General features: G+C 34.8%; 1 protein-coding gene across 2 annotated transcripts in view; it reads right to left on the bottom strand.

Annotated features, from left to right (window-relative positions):
- Positions 1-15,794, bottom strand: part of ASCC3 (activating signal cointegrator 1 complex subunit 3) — a 334,028-nt gene that overhangs the window by 186,947 nt on the left and 131,287 nt on the right. The window contains exons 11-12 of one of the 2 annotated variants that reach the window (XM_079939009.1): positions 10,904-11,068; positions 1,199-1,375 (exon numbers count right to left, since the gene is read on the bottom strand). In XM_079939009.1, coding sequence (XP_079795135.1) covers positions 1,199-1,375; positions 10,904-11,068 — 342 coding nt within the window. The remainder of the gene's footprint in view (positions 1-1,198; positions 1,376-10,903; positions 11,069-15,794) is intronic. The other variant, XM_079939010.1, reaches the window with a different exon arrangement.

The raw sequence follows: 15,794 nt of genomic DNA on the forward strand, positions 1-15,794 counted from the left end.
CTGCAATCATTTAAATTATAAGTTGAAAGAACAATCTAATGTTATAAACAGCTCTACATCTGTTCTAATGATACATTAAAATAAACTAAAAAATCAAACATATATTAAGATATGGCTGAAAAAAACAAGCAACAAGTAATACTGAAAAGCCCTTGAAACAATGAAGGTAAAAGATGCATATCATAACTATTACCATAACATGAGCTGTCCTTCTATGTATACATCTGAAATGGCTCCCCACAATTCTAAACATACCTTACTTTTATGCAATGCAGATGGAGCATATTAACTGTTGCAGTGACATTGGCTTTTAGTATTTTCTAAGCTGAGTATTTTATTTATAATACTGTAGGCTAAAAATGACCCTGTTTTACTAATACAATTGTTTTTAGACAAAAGTAATGTAATACACTAAAGACCAAGGTTGACATAGTAACACAGGATTCTATCCTGCTTTCTTTTATAAAGAGGTCATATGGCCCGTGAATCTTCTCCTAAAACTATTTCTTCCACGGGGGGGGGGGGGGGGGGGGGGGAGTGTCATTAAACAGAATGATAAACAAATAAATTTTAAGCAAAATATTCCTTCATGACATTATAAAAGCCTAAAATAAGCACCCTGATAATGCAAATGGTACATGGTAATACTATTTAAGGAATTAGATAAACAGACTTTTTAAAACATTGCAAAGAATTTCAGAAATGCCACTTATGTATATAATTAATATGATAGTTATACAATATTATAAGTTAAATAGAGCCCCTCCTTTAATAGTTGCTATCATGAAATTATCTTTCTATTGCATATAAGGTATTACTTATTTTAGATGAATAATATTATATCATGATATATATTACTGACTTAACTAAAGTCTTTTATTATTTCATATTGGCCTTCAACCCTATCAAATTAACATTTTGAAACATATTCTTATATATAACTTGTGTTCTTAGCTGAGAATACAAAATATACACTGATAATAGCAATGCAAACTACTACAAGCAGCTTTTTGGAGCAGGAGACATTCTACTACATATAGCTGAGGAAGTATGCTTGAGTTTTTTTTTCTAGGCTGTGATATTTGTAATGTGACTGAAATGGTCTTCTGGAGTCTCTAACCTCAAACAAGTATTAAACAATACATCAACAAAAATATTTCTGGAAAAGAAAAGTATAAGTTTTAAAACAAATGTTTACCTTATTTGCACTTTTAACCCCCAGAAATGTCTGTCCAAGAGGAACAGGTCGAAAGCGGCCATCAAAGTAGAAAAGTCCAATGAAGGGATTAACGTGTAAAAACGTAGCAACATCGAGGTAGTTGGGTAAGGTTGCAGACAGTCCAAGAATTCTTATCATACTCTGTGTGGATTCAACCTATAGGGGTTATTTTAATTAACATATGAGATAGATTCAACCCATCTGGATTTGTACCAAGTTTAAAATAAGTTTTAGTAGTATAAACGATGAAACAGTCACAATAAAATAAGATCACTGAAGAAACTGAGAATAACAACACAGTCTAAAAGACAGATACTGTGAAAAAAAAACTGGCTTAAATCTGGCATGTGGAATGATATAAAGTGATTAAAAGTGTAATTTTAGTATATTTTCTGAACTGGAAAATTCTTAAATAGTTTCTTCTGTTTTGTTGTTTTCCCCCCTAAAAATTTAACAAGGCAAGTGACATGTGTTAGGTTTTAGTGTAAGCTGTACCACTTTATAATTTTAGGTGTTAGAAGTATATGCTCTTTATTCTCAAGTTCAATAATTTCAAATTCATTTTAAACACACAACCACAGAAGTCTGAAATAATTAAGGTAGATTCTTCTAGTGTTTCACAAATTTAAATTTAAAATGATATACTGTATAAGAGAGAGTTTGTGTGGAACAACAGCCAAAACTTGGGGGAAGAAAATCACAAACTACTCAAAGAATGTCCTAAGCTGCATTATTTGTGTTCACTGGTGGGGTGTAATATTCTAATTTTGTGGCTGAACTCTGCTGAAAACATCAATTAATTTGTTCGTCAATCATTTATTAAGCTTTTAATGACAGGCACAAAGCCAGGAGAGCAGGGGTTTAAGAGTCTGTAAAAACTACAAAAAAACACTGTAATGTGTCCCATTAATAGTAGCACCTTCTAAAAACTGAGAACAATGAAGAGAGATCACTAATCAAGCTCGGGTAAGTCAGGGAAGGCACGCAGAGGTGACAGTTGTCGGTGTTCTAAGAGAGCGGCTAGGACCTGCCAGGTAGGCCAGGAAGAATGGTGTTTAAGGTACTGTACTTAGCAACACTAATGGCACGAGCTAGAAATGTAGAAGTGTAGAGATGATCATGAGAAATCTCGCATGCCAAGGAGTTTCTCCATTTTACTGCTGATGAGCACACGACACTATTCCATTCTCTTTCAATTACGTTTTTATGATGATAGCTGATAGTATTCTCATCTTTTTCCATCTCTAAACGTTCTTAAAAGATCTTTATCCTTTTTAATTTTGTTTACTCATAGGTTTTCTACTTTTTTGTGATTGGATTTGTTATGTTTATTTTACTTTTTTAAAACCTAGCTTTTGCTTTTTTAAAAATATAGAAGGTTTCTAGCTAATAAATCTAATTCTATTGGTTTCCTAGTTTGTATTTAATTTTTTTCAACTGTACTATTTTTCCATTTTTTTAGAACATTCTGTTTAAAATTACCCAACATTTAAAATTTAATAATTAACTTACTATAGTCCCAACATTCCTGTTTCATTTGAGTATAATTCAAACTGTGAATTATAAACTCTGTCTGTACTTAATAAACTTTCATTATTTTCTAATAATAATGTTGTCACTCTCTTTCCCTTCCTTCCTTTCATGATCACTTACTGAACTCTCAGTGTCAGAAGACTATTCTTTCAAGTGGTTGGGTTTTATGTCTTCAGTTTATCAAATACAAAAGTGTAGAATGTATGTACATATACATGTGTTTGTATATACATATGCATATATAGATATGTATGTGTGTGTGTATATAGTTTTGTTTTACCATATGGAAGTTATTTCTAAATTTCTATTTTTTTTTTTTTTTTTTTGCGGTACGTGGGCCTCTCACTGTTGTAGCCTCTCCCGTTGTGGAGCACAGGCTCCGGACGTGCAGGCTCAGCAGCCATGGCTCACGGGCCCAGCCGCTCCGCGGCATGTGGGATCCTCCTGGACCGGGGCACGAACCCGAGTCCCCTGCATCGGCAGGCGGACTCTCAACCACTACGCCACCAGGGAAGTCCCTCTATTGTATTTTGTAAAGACTATGATCTTTTCAATTTCTGCTTTGAGAAAATGTCCCATGGTCACCTAAGATGAACATAATTTATCTATTTTTAGGGTATACAATTCTATATGCTTGACCACTTTCTGACATTAATTATATTATTCAAATTCTCTATATTTTATATTTATAATACAGGAAGTTAAGCATTTGCCAAGAGAAAGTATTACTTTCATCACATAAAAACTTCCCATTTTAAATTAAGATGCCAAATGTTGCTAAAGGGAACAGTCCAGGACCATTCACAGGTAAGCCCTAGGGGTTCTGCAGAAGTATGGGAGGCATTCTGCAGCCCCATGCACCTATAATATCCTTTCTATCCGGGTTTTCAAATCCCACATGCTTTCATATTTTTCTATACTAGGCTTCCATGTAAAAGTTTAATTTAAAAAAGGGTTTCTTACCTGGGAAGAAGTTTGAAAACCTCTGATGTGATTTTTAAAAGTACACAAGACTTGGAATGAATTTGGTAAGTTAATTAACCTTCGACCAAATTCCTTTATGAGAGAATGCATATAAAAAGATTCCCAATCTTTAACAAAAGACTATACAATATTATTATTTTTTAAATCTAGGAACTTTTAAGTCATTCTCACCTTCTTGCTATCATAAGTAAAATAAGGGGATTCATGGGATATATTTACTTGGGCAAATATTTTAACTATTTTTTCAGTTTTTATGTCTCTCTTATTTACATCTAATTTTAGTCAAAACTTGCTTGCATCATGCTGGTATCTTCGAGTTATTATACCTAAGTGAGCAGCTCCCAATGTCAGATTTCTCCTTGGATATTTCTATACAGTGCATATATGGGCTGGGAAAGTCCAAGGGCCTGAGTTCACTCCCTCACACAAATATTATTTAAAGGCACTTAGAGAGGCCCTGTGCCTTCCAAACTCATTCTGTAAGTAGGACAAAAATGAATCTGCTTACTCACTGTTATGGGTTCTATCTGGGCTTCTTTGAGGACTAAATAAAACACTACCTATGAGATATACATATGGCTCCCAAACCAAACCCAACCCAAACAAGAGAACCCTAAATAAGGGGAACTGATGACCCTACCTACTATTTAAGAAACCTCCTTTACATGCTATGATTAGAATCCTTTACAGTAATTAGAATGATAATTTTAATTATACCATAGTTCTATTTCCTATTGATGGTGATGTGAAAGGATATGAAGGTGATTTTTAGTTTTAAAATCATTCAACACAAAAGTTATTGAGTATATTTTTAAGGACTTTTGATGTTAAATATATGATACCTTGCAAACACTAGAGATATTTTTCTGCTAAAACCCCATTTTACAACAACTGTATTTTTTAATCTAAAAAAATCATATCATTCTCAACACAGATAAGCCTGTATGAGAAATATATTCTTTTAAATATGGATAATTTGGAAGTTTATGTCTTAAACCACATCTCGAAACTCCATACACTATACAGAGTTATCTGAAAATATTAATAGTTGAAAGCTATGAAAAATTAACATTTTACAGTTTCTTCTTTATCATTAGCCCAAAAACTAGGCAGTAAATTTTTATAGCATTGTCCCTCACATAATATCTAAGTTTGGACAAAGTCTATTCACTGAAAGTAAATTTAGTTACAACTAATGTTAGTTCAATGTTGTTAAATATAACAGATTAGGGCTTCATTGTACTTTTTTATTTTCCAAATTTCTTTCACTCATGCCAAGTATGTTGTGAATTTAGTCCCTAATACCACCATGCAACTTCAGAACCTGAACAGAATCTACACTGCATTAGAATAGCTACCTATGGTGTATCTATGTTAGTTACAAATTGTTGAAGTGCCATGTAAAGCACTGCCATCTACTGGGAATGTCTGGTAATCACAAGGAACAAACAAAAAGGAACTTCATTTTTTCTAAAAATATTTATGAGCACTGCACTAATACACTGGAAATATGAGAAGAATCATATAGCTCATTCTGTTAAGGAGATTAAAATCTAGTGAGAGACACAGATAAAGACAGAATTACCTATAGTTAAGTTGTGAAATTATAAGGAAGACTGTGATGAGTGCTAAAAATGTGCAAAGAAAGGGAGTACAGAGGGAACACAGAAAAGGTGCAATTCTTTCTGAGTGGTAAACTAGGAAACACTTCATAGAAGAAGTGATATTTGGCAAACTCAAAAGAATAGTAAGTTTTCAACAGATGGACGTGTGGAGCAATAATATATAATTTTGCATTTACAACCCTTCATCTCATAACTAACAATACACTCTGACGTAAGTAAGATTAGTTTTACCTCTGAAAGAGGGCCAATGGCATTGGAAAAAAAGTGGGGAAGGAATAAATGGTTTTGTGTGGCTGGAACCTACATCAGGTAAGGAATATGATGAAGAAGTTAAAATTGGACAAATAGGTCAGGGCTTCAGTAGTGTTTAACGTCCAGTTAAAGTATTTAAACATTTTTCTTAAGATAACAAACAGCAAGTCATCAAAGGTTTATAAGCACAGTAAGTGATAAACTATACAATTGGAATTTGGCTATATTATGAAGAAGCCAATGTGCAGGATGAATTAATGTATATTTACATATTATATATCCATGTTACATACAATGTATTGTATATTCCTATATCATATGTTAACATATGATATGTTTATAATTATACTACATATGTAATAAACCTATAATATATAATTTTTATATATTTTACTTCACAGTTTATAAACTATATATAGAAAATTATACTATTATATATTCATAATTTACAAAATATTTATAACGAATGCTTCAAAGTACATATGGTACATAATGTGTGTGTCTGTGTACATATGTACAGAAAGCATCAGCAGCAGGCCTGCAATCTATTTTCTCTCTCAACTGGGAATCCTCAAGAAAGAAAGATGCCCTGGTCAAATCCCCTTGTAAACATGCTAATGACAGACCTCCTGGCAAATGTACTAATGGTATTTACTTGACCTCTAATGTTCTATAGTTGCAGGAAAGCTTTATCTTTGTAATGCTTTTAGCTGATGGACATGCTCTCTAGGTGGCTCAATGCAAACAAACCAGGAATGTATGGACTTACGTGGCCTGGCTCCCTGAAAAGATCACTAAGCTATGTACGTATCAAGGTATCAAATCAAAACATTTCATGATCGGAAAGTATCACCTTGGGAAACAGTACCTTCTGTTAACCACTAATCTCACTTTACCTAATACACTAATCATATGCACTGTTTTGTATATCAATTCTACCTCGATAAAGCTGTTAAAAATTTTTTTTAAAAATCTCATGACAGGACTTCCCTGGTGGTGCAGTGGTTGAGAGTCCGCCTGCCAATGCAGGGGACACAGGTTCGTGCCCCGATCCGGGAAGATCCCACATGCTGCGGAGCGGCTAGGCCCGTGAGCCATGGCCGCTGAGCCTGTGCGTCCGGAGCCTGTGCTCCGTAACGGGAGAGGCCACAACAGTGAGAGGCCCGCGTACCGCAAAAAAAAAAACAACTCATGATCAAAATAGGTCTCTTTTGTGTAAATGATGTCCTGCATGCTTCTTTTCGAGACCTCACAAGCAAAATCTGCGCCGGAGCAGATCCACCGTGGCGAGAAAGGAGAACAGTGATGGCAGTGGCAGACTTCTCCATGCTTCACCTCTGTCTCACAACTACATGTATTATTGACATTATTCTTAAGTTGGGTATTAGCTAAAACCTCTGATTTTTGTGTGTCTACTTTGAATATTTCAATGCTTTGTGTTTTATGTATGTGCATCTGTGCATGTGCATGCACATATTTTTATATAGTAAAAAGTGAACATGTCCTAAAGAGTCCTCTAATCCCATCCCTACTATAAATCCACTTTTACAGCGTGTTGCATATGCTTCCACATCTATGCACCCTGCTCTACCCCACCTTAAAAATCTAACTGTAAGCAAGAACTTTATTTGGTAACTATAACCACTGCACCTAGAACTGTGTAGCCAGCACATAGCAGGTAGCTAATAAATGTTCACTAAATGAGTGAATGAGAATATAAATATATTGCATTTTTTTTCTTTACACAAATGGGATTGTGCTGTATATTGTGTCTTTTCAATGAGAATATAACATGGATATCTTTTAAACCCGGTTCATATAGCTCTACCTCGTTCTTTTTAAAGACTGCAAAGTGGCATTTTATTTTATGAATTAATGGAATTTATTAAACTATTTCTTCTTTTGTTGGACAGTTGGGTTGTTTCCAACATATTTTGCGCTAACAAGAAAGCGTCAGTGAATACTGGTGTTACTATATCTATGTGTCTGTGCTATTATTTCCATAGGTTAGACTTCTAGAAGTAAAAACACAGTTTAGTGAGCATTTTCAAATTACATTCTTTTTTCACTTTTGCAAATCTATGTAAGAGAAATGTCTCATGTTGATTTGGATTCCTTTTAAGCATCTTTTCTATGATTTTCAGAATTTTTATTTCTACTGTAAAGTGCTTTTTCCAAATTTTTAAAAAAACATATTTCTTACTAGTTTACAATAACCTTTTAATTATAAAGGACATTTAAGCTTTATTTTATGTGCTACAAATAATTTCTATTATTCTGACTTACATTTGGACTTTTTGAAGGTATCTTTACTGGTCAGAAGTTTTTAATAGTTACATATCCAAATGCGCCACATGTTCCCTTTGTAACCTTTGGAGTTTTGCATTTTGCTTAGAGCTTCTCCACCTCAAGGTTATTTTTTAAATGCTCTTTCATATTTTCTTTAATGCACTGAGTTTTGTCTGGTATAGCTAAATCATTAAATCATCTAGAATTTTATGTTGGATTTACCAGATGAAAGTACATTATTTTAAAACATTTGAAAATGCAATATAAACTTCCTCAAATTTTGTACTCCCTTCATATTAAATTCCCATACCTAGTTCTAGATGAGAGCTATTCAGGATACGAAATATAAAGAACTGACACCTAACTAGTCATTGGGGTGAGGGTGAGTGTTAAGGAAGAAGGAACAATTGAGTGTGGCTCCCACACACTCAATTTGGGCTTGAGAATCAAATGGACTGTCATGCCATTTATAAATAGGGAGGGAAGATGGCAGAGTTTCTGACGTGTTTAAGCAAGAGATGTCTATGAGATATCAGAGTAGAAACATACAACTGTGTTTGGATAGGAATAGAAGTCAGCGGGGAGATTTGGACTACATGCAGAGATTTAAGTGACACAGGCACAGAAGTGTTATTTTCCCAGGGTAAATATTTAGAATAAAAAAAGAAGATGGCAAGTGACCAGAGTCCTGTGTTGGAAAAGGTCACTGAGAGGATGTGACTGCCAATTAATCTGCAAGCTAGACCTTGTCAATTAGAGGATCCTCACCCCCTTTGCTGTCCTAGGAATATGCATTCCGCTTGCCTTCCCTGAGCTAGAAGCTTCCCCGAGGATGCAGCCTTGAGATAGCAATGTGGTGTTGAGACCATTTGGACAGTATATGTGACTGAAGTCAGTTAAGGCCTCTATATACAGTTAAGGCAGGTGTAGAGGTCGACTGATCTTGCAGTTGCCCAAGACAAGCCTCAGAAGTAAGTTCCCTTGCTTATTAAAACTGTCACCTACCAATCTGGAGTGGTCTGCCTCTTTTTTCAGTTCTCTCCTTGCCCTCTGTGTACAAAGCCAATTTGCAAACCAACATCGTGGAGAATGTAAACATTTCAAGGGTGAGAAAAGGAGAGAGCAAGGGAGCCTGAGAAAGAGCAGCTAAGTAGGTGACCAAAAAAATCAAGTAAAGAAAATCAAGGCAGGGTGGCATCATGGAGTCCAAGAGAAAAGAGTTTCAATTCTGAAGAAATAATGAGTTATATCCTGGTTAAAAAACAAAAAACAAAAAAACTTTTTATGACCTATGCTGGAGCAATAACCAGACCACAGTAGTTTGGAAATCAAAAAGGAAACTGAATATAGACTAATATTTCTAGAAGCTGAGTGGTAAAAACAGCTTGACTAAGCAGAAGTTATTGGAGCAGGATAGTTTGAGGGAGGTGTTTTGGTAAAGATGGGTGGGACTTTGCAATTCTTTAAAGCTGAAGGCACAGTGCTCACAGACAAGGAGAAGTTAAAGACCCAGGAAAAAGAAAAGGGATAACTTACAGAGTGAAAGGAATGGAGTCGAAGACAAGGGGACAGGGGCCCTCTAACTAAAGGATGAGGGATGGAATGATGAGGATAGATTTGGGAAGGGGTTTGAGGCTTTTGCTGGATGGTGGGGAGGTTTTTTCTGGATGCAAACTGAGGGAGTTCAGCCATGAAGGCCTGTGTTTCCACTCAGTAAAAAGTATTGTCTTCTAAGAATGAGGCACAACAGGGTGGGGAGAAGGAGGGAGGAGTCTGGTGAAGCTTGGAAAAAAGAAGCAAAGCTGCTCCGAAGTTACGGGGTAAATCCCCGACGATTCAGGTGAATTCAGAGTCTACGAATGTGTAGTGACCTTAGTCTCCACCACCCCTGTGTGATCTCAGCTAGTGTTTAGCAATCTGACTGGAGGGAAACATACTGTTCAATTGACTCATGATTGGAATTTTGCCAGGGAGTCAGGGGATAAATAAGTTAAGGCTATTGACAAAAGAAAAAACTGGTCATGTAGTCTTGGCTATTTCAGAAAGAAAATAAAGCCAGGAGAATATGGATCAGAGACAATAAGAGATGGGAAGTCAAGGAATTAGAGTTCTTGATTATGTTAAAAAACTAGTGTTCATCTACTGTCTTTACATGTACAATCTACCAACAAACATCATTTTAATAGTCATGGGTACCTTAAGATATCTTTTCACTTAATGGAAAGAGGGGTGACAGAAAACAATCACAGATCATTGATGAATTTACCAATTTTGATTTGGACAATTTATGAGTTACCACAAGGTCCAAAACTAGAGACAACAAGTACACGTCCCTTTTTAAAAATAACAATTAAGATTACGCACATTAGGAGATATTTCATTTTATCTAGTATATTAAGGAAAATATAAATCATTTCCAGATTTTTTTCAGTGGGGGGAGAGGTCAGGCATGGAGAGAAATGGATGAATAATTAATATTCTCCTATGTTCTACCATATTTTAATACGGCTTAGTCAAAGTTACATTTAGCTTTAAAACACAGGTTTAGAATAGAAGTTTTCCTGTATTTATTTTGGTTAATTTAAAGAGACTTCAATAACATAAGACCTGGGAGGAAGAAAAATAGGGTACTTTTACCATAAAAATGAAATAGCTGAAGGTTTCTCCCTACGAAAATTATCTTTATCCCCATGAACAATACATACTAATATTTCTTTGAATGTTACATTTAAGTTTAAAAACTTATCCCTCAAAATAAGCTTACAGGGCTTCCCTGGTGGCATAGTGGTTGAGAGTCCGCCTGCCGATGCAGGGGACGCAGGTTCGTGTCCCGGTCCGGGAGGATCCTGCATGCCGCAGAGCGGCTGGGCCCGTGAGCCATGGCCGCTGAGCCTGTGTGTCCGGAGCCTGTGCTCCGCAATGGGAGAGGCCACAGCAGTGAGAGGCCCACATACCGCAAAAAAAAAATAAATAAATAAGCTTACAAATAACTTCCCCTTACCTGACGTAAAGTACGTGCCACTATGCTTTCTAATACTGGTCCTCTATCTTCATGAAGTAAATGAACTTCATCAAGAATAAGAAGCTTTACAATTTGGGAAAGAGCTACGTCCCCAACACTCTTTCTTGTCACTACATCCCATTTTTCTGGTGTGGTCACAAGCATCTATAAGACAAGAAAAGATAAATTAAAAAGGGGAAAGAGGTCACATATTATTTAAACTTCCACTGTGTTATTCAAAAAGAAATATGATTAACCACCTATACACAGATCAAATAAAGTGTTACAAATATCCCAGAATGATATCTGACTCACTGTAGACAACAGTCACTTCTCTTTAAGTTGTGATATTAAGCAGTTACTCATTAAAACTCAGTAAAGGTAGTCTGTCTGTAAATTGTAGTGTGAAGTGTACAAAATACACAGGCTTGCTTAAAACGTGTCTTACAATGTAAGAAACCAAATGACACTATCTTCTAAACAAGTGTGTACTGATAATGGCTTTTATTTGAAAAGGGACAAAAATAAGTGAATAAATCACTAAAAGGAAATGAAAAGGAAACCAAGGATCCACTCTAGGAATGGTTACCTGTTTATACTTTTCCAAATTTGGAGGAAGCTTTACTATAGACACACAGTTTTTAAAAACTACCCTTTAATATCAACTAGTATATGCAGAAGTTTATACTAAAAAACAATACATATACTACAGCATAACTGGCACAAAACAGCAACACAAACAATGAGTCACCGGAGATCCAGGGTACTAAGAGCAGGAGGTAAGCCCAGGGTACTTATATATAAGTTCTTAGAAGAGACCATTTGACATGAGCTGTGATTATAAGTCTATTTGCTTTCTAAATATTGAATTGTTTGTGTCCCCTAAAAGCATACGATAGCAGAAAAAAAGAAAAGTTTAATAAACCTTCTACTACAGTAATAGTGAACTAGGAAATAAGCCCTTATATAACTCAAAGAACACATGAGGTAACAAATCAAAAGCAAAGCTTTTCTTATCCAGTATATCAGCTTATAGAGACTGATGACAATCAAAACCCACTATGCTTTGAAGAGTGAAGAGGTTAAGGGGGTCAGATTGTTCTCAACATTTTTGTTGTGTTATCTCAGGTCTGTTTTTGAAGTCGCTTATGGGAATGATGATAATCTTATTTTTTTAGATTGCAATTGATGTATAATTCTTAACAAATACAAAATCCAAGTTTGTCAATATAACCTGTTGCATTATTAGAGATATCACTGCTATCATTTTGAAATGAACTATATCAACCACAAAATTTAGCAGTTGTACTTCGACGTAACAATTAGTGAACTATAATGAAATAGATTAAGGCATTCATATCTAAGGTGTGAAATACTACAAATCCAAAGCTACTTAGTTAATTTGCTAAAGCCAAATGGCAATGTTGAGATCACATCAAATTTTACATTTAAAAAAATGCTTTGGAATCAAGTATAAACAGATGTATAATGGATTTTAAGATCTAAAATGGGTTGAAGCATTCAGTATGCATTAATTAACATCTCTTTTATATTCCAATAACTTAAACAGAACTTCTACTTTGAAAAATGACAAATTTAAAATAACCCAAGATATATCATTATAAATATACCCAGGGATCACTTACTAACAACCCTTTCACTCAAAGTCCTAAAAAATATGCCCATGTGATTTCAAAAACAGTAATTCTCTTAAACTGTAAATTCATGTCACATTAAAATATAAAATAAGCTTACTATTAATAAATGTTAAGAAAGCTACAAAGTACACTACAAAGATAATAATGTGGTAATGATTAAATTGTAAAGTAAAATTTTTCAGATATCGGAAAACTATACTACCAAACCTTAAAAATCCATTTTAGCATTTTGTTTTAGACACCTTACTTTCAGCACAGTGAAAATTGGCTTCATTTATATTACCATTTCATTACTCTAATCCCCTGAACGAAAATGGCTAGAAAATAAAGTGTCACATTTGCTTAATGAATTGGAACTCATGCAAGACATTTCCATCTGCTCTTGTGTTAGGGCATGGGTTAACTGTCAATATTTTTACTGTCAACTCAAATTTCCCTCAATACATGTACTTATTCCCTCAGGAGTATGAAAATCATTATTCCAAACTGTTCCAATTTTAGCCTGACCACTGGGAAAATGGCAGAGCTGAGATGCTATACACCACTACTGTGCCAACAATTTGGTGTATTCAATTTTAAAATGCTCCATTTGACAGCAAAACCAAAGGACCTATGACTTGCTAGAACCACCTCATCTGGTAATTAACTCAAACATTAATATTATTATCTTTTGCCTTTTAAAACAAAGGGGAAACAAAAACAAAACAAAAAACAAAACAAAACAAAAACAAAACAAAAAACTTTTCTTACATCTGTAAACAGTAAATTTACAATGTTTAGTTTTCTGTGATTGTTTCATGACTACTAAAATACTTTTTTTCTCTAAGTGAAATATATTCCTCCTAGGGGAGAAAAACAGTAAAATTTTTAAGCTGATTTTTTTTTTTTTTTTTTTTTTTGCGGTATACAGGCATCTCACTGTTGTGGCCTCTCCCATTGCGGAGCACAGGCTCCAGACACGCAGGCTCAGCGGCCATGGCTCATGGGCCCAAGCCGCTCCGCGGCATGTGGGATCTTCCTGGACCGGTGTCACGAACCCGTGTCCCCTGCATCGGCAGGTGGACTCTCAACCACTGCACCACCAGGGAAGCCCTAAGCTGAATTTTTTATAATTATTTGCATAATCCACTAATTGGACACTATAGCAACCCTTTATCAAAACACACCAGAAAGGTGGTGTTTCACAGAAGAATGTCATGCTTGAATCTAAGTTTTAACAGAGTTGTCCCAAATAAAATTCTTTGAATTTCAAGGTAAGAATTACTAAAGAGATCACAAAGCCTCTTGTCAACATACCTGTAAGAGTGCAAGAGGAACATGTTCAATTGTGCGTTTTACAATTTTTAAAAACTATTTTAACATCTTTATTGGAGTATAATTGCTTTACAATGGTGTGTTAGTTTCTGCTTTATAACAAAGTGAATCAGTTATACATATACATATGTTCCCATATCTATTCCCTCTTGCGTCTCCCTCCCACCCTCCCTATCCTACCCCTCTAGGTGGTCACCAAGCACCGAGCTGATCTCCCTGTGCTATGTGGCTGCTTCCCACTAGCTATCGATTTTACATTTGGTAGTATATATATATATATATACATTTTACCTTTTTTTCCCCATATAATTACTAGATTAAACTAGTAGAGTGGGAGAAGAAGAGAGTGAGAAATACTATTTACTACACAACTATCAGAAAATTTAAAATGAAAGACATAAAATGCCATGTGTTTGGAGAGGATGTAGAGCATCTAGAACTCTCATGAAATAATCATGGAAATACAAACTCACACAACCATTTTGAAAAGCTGCTTGGTATTACCTACTAAAGTTGAACATATGCAAGCCTTGTGACCCAGCAATTCTATTCCTAGTATATTATGTACTGAACAGAAATACACACCTATTTGAAACTAAAGATGTATATTAGAATTTTCATAGCTGTACTATTTATAATACTTCAAAATTGGAAGTAAGCCAAATTTCCATCAACAATAATATGGACAAATAACTTATAACATAGTTATACAATGAAACAATTATACAACAATGAAAATGAGTAAACTACTGCCATATGCAGTAACATGGTAAAAACCTGAAAACCTTGTTAATGAAAGAATCCAGTTACATAGTATATAATTTCATATATGTAAAGTTTTAAAACAGGTGAAACTAACATAAGGTGTTAGCAGGATAGGAGTCACCTGTGGGAAGGAAGAAGGACACAGCAAATGGGAGAGGAATAAGGAGAGATTCCGAGGTGTGGTAATATTTTTCTCTTGATCAGGGTGGTGCTTATATCAGTGTATTCACTTTACAAAAATTTTATCAAGCTGTTCACTTACAATTTCTGTACTATTCTGACTGTGTATTTTACTCAGTAACAGTAAGCTATGCACATACATGCTCTTATAATTACAAATAACTTACAATTAAAAACAAAAGTTAAATGGCAAGAAAGGATACCTGGACTGAACAGGTAAAAGGTGAATAAGAGTTTGCCAGACAAAGAAAGAAAGAAGGATATTCCAGGCTAAGAAGAAAAAATAAGCAAAATTTGTTCTTTGTGCTTCTAATATGCATGGACCACATATCATCTCTTGCGTGATCTTTCTATGTATGCTGCAAGCATCTTGAGGAAGGTACCAAATATGAAATTTTTACATGGAAGTCCAAGTTCCTCAACCTACTGATTGGGTTTTTTTTTTTTAAATACAGATACAACTTCTACATTTAGGCCAATTTCCTGCCCACTTATCAATCTTCTTCTCAACCAGAGACCTCTATAAGTACCAAAAGCAAAAAGATAAGAAAGTTCAATATATTTATGGAAAGTCTTTGAACCAAGAAGAGAAATTAGACACCTAATTTAGAAATCATAATACCCGTATTTCCTTAATGTTATTGTTGTTGCTGTCTATTAAAAAAAATCTATTCTTGTCTTTCCATATTCATATTTTTCAAAGATAGGCCAGTCCATAAAACCTTCTAATTCCAATAAATTAATTCATTATACAGAAAAACATAGTCTTGAAATTATATTACTAACAGCAATACATATCCAGTCTAAGACACAGAGAATTTTTTTTTTAACATCTTTATTGGAGTATAACTGCTTTACAATGGTGGTTAGTTTTTGCTTTATAACAGAGTGAATCAGCTATACATATACATATATCCCCACATCTCCTCCCTCTTGCGTCTCCCTCCCACCCTCCCTATCCCACCCCTCTAGGT

Source organism: Stenella coeruleoalba, assembly GCF_951394435.1.
Source record: "Stenella coeruleoalba genome assembly, chromosome: 12".
NCBI classification, from domain to species: Eukaryota; Metazoa; Chordata; class Mammalia; order Artiodactyla; family Delphinidae; genus Stenella; species Stenella coeruleoalba.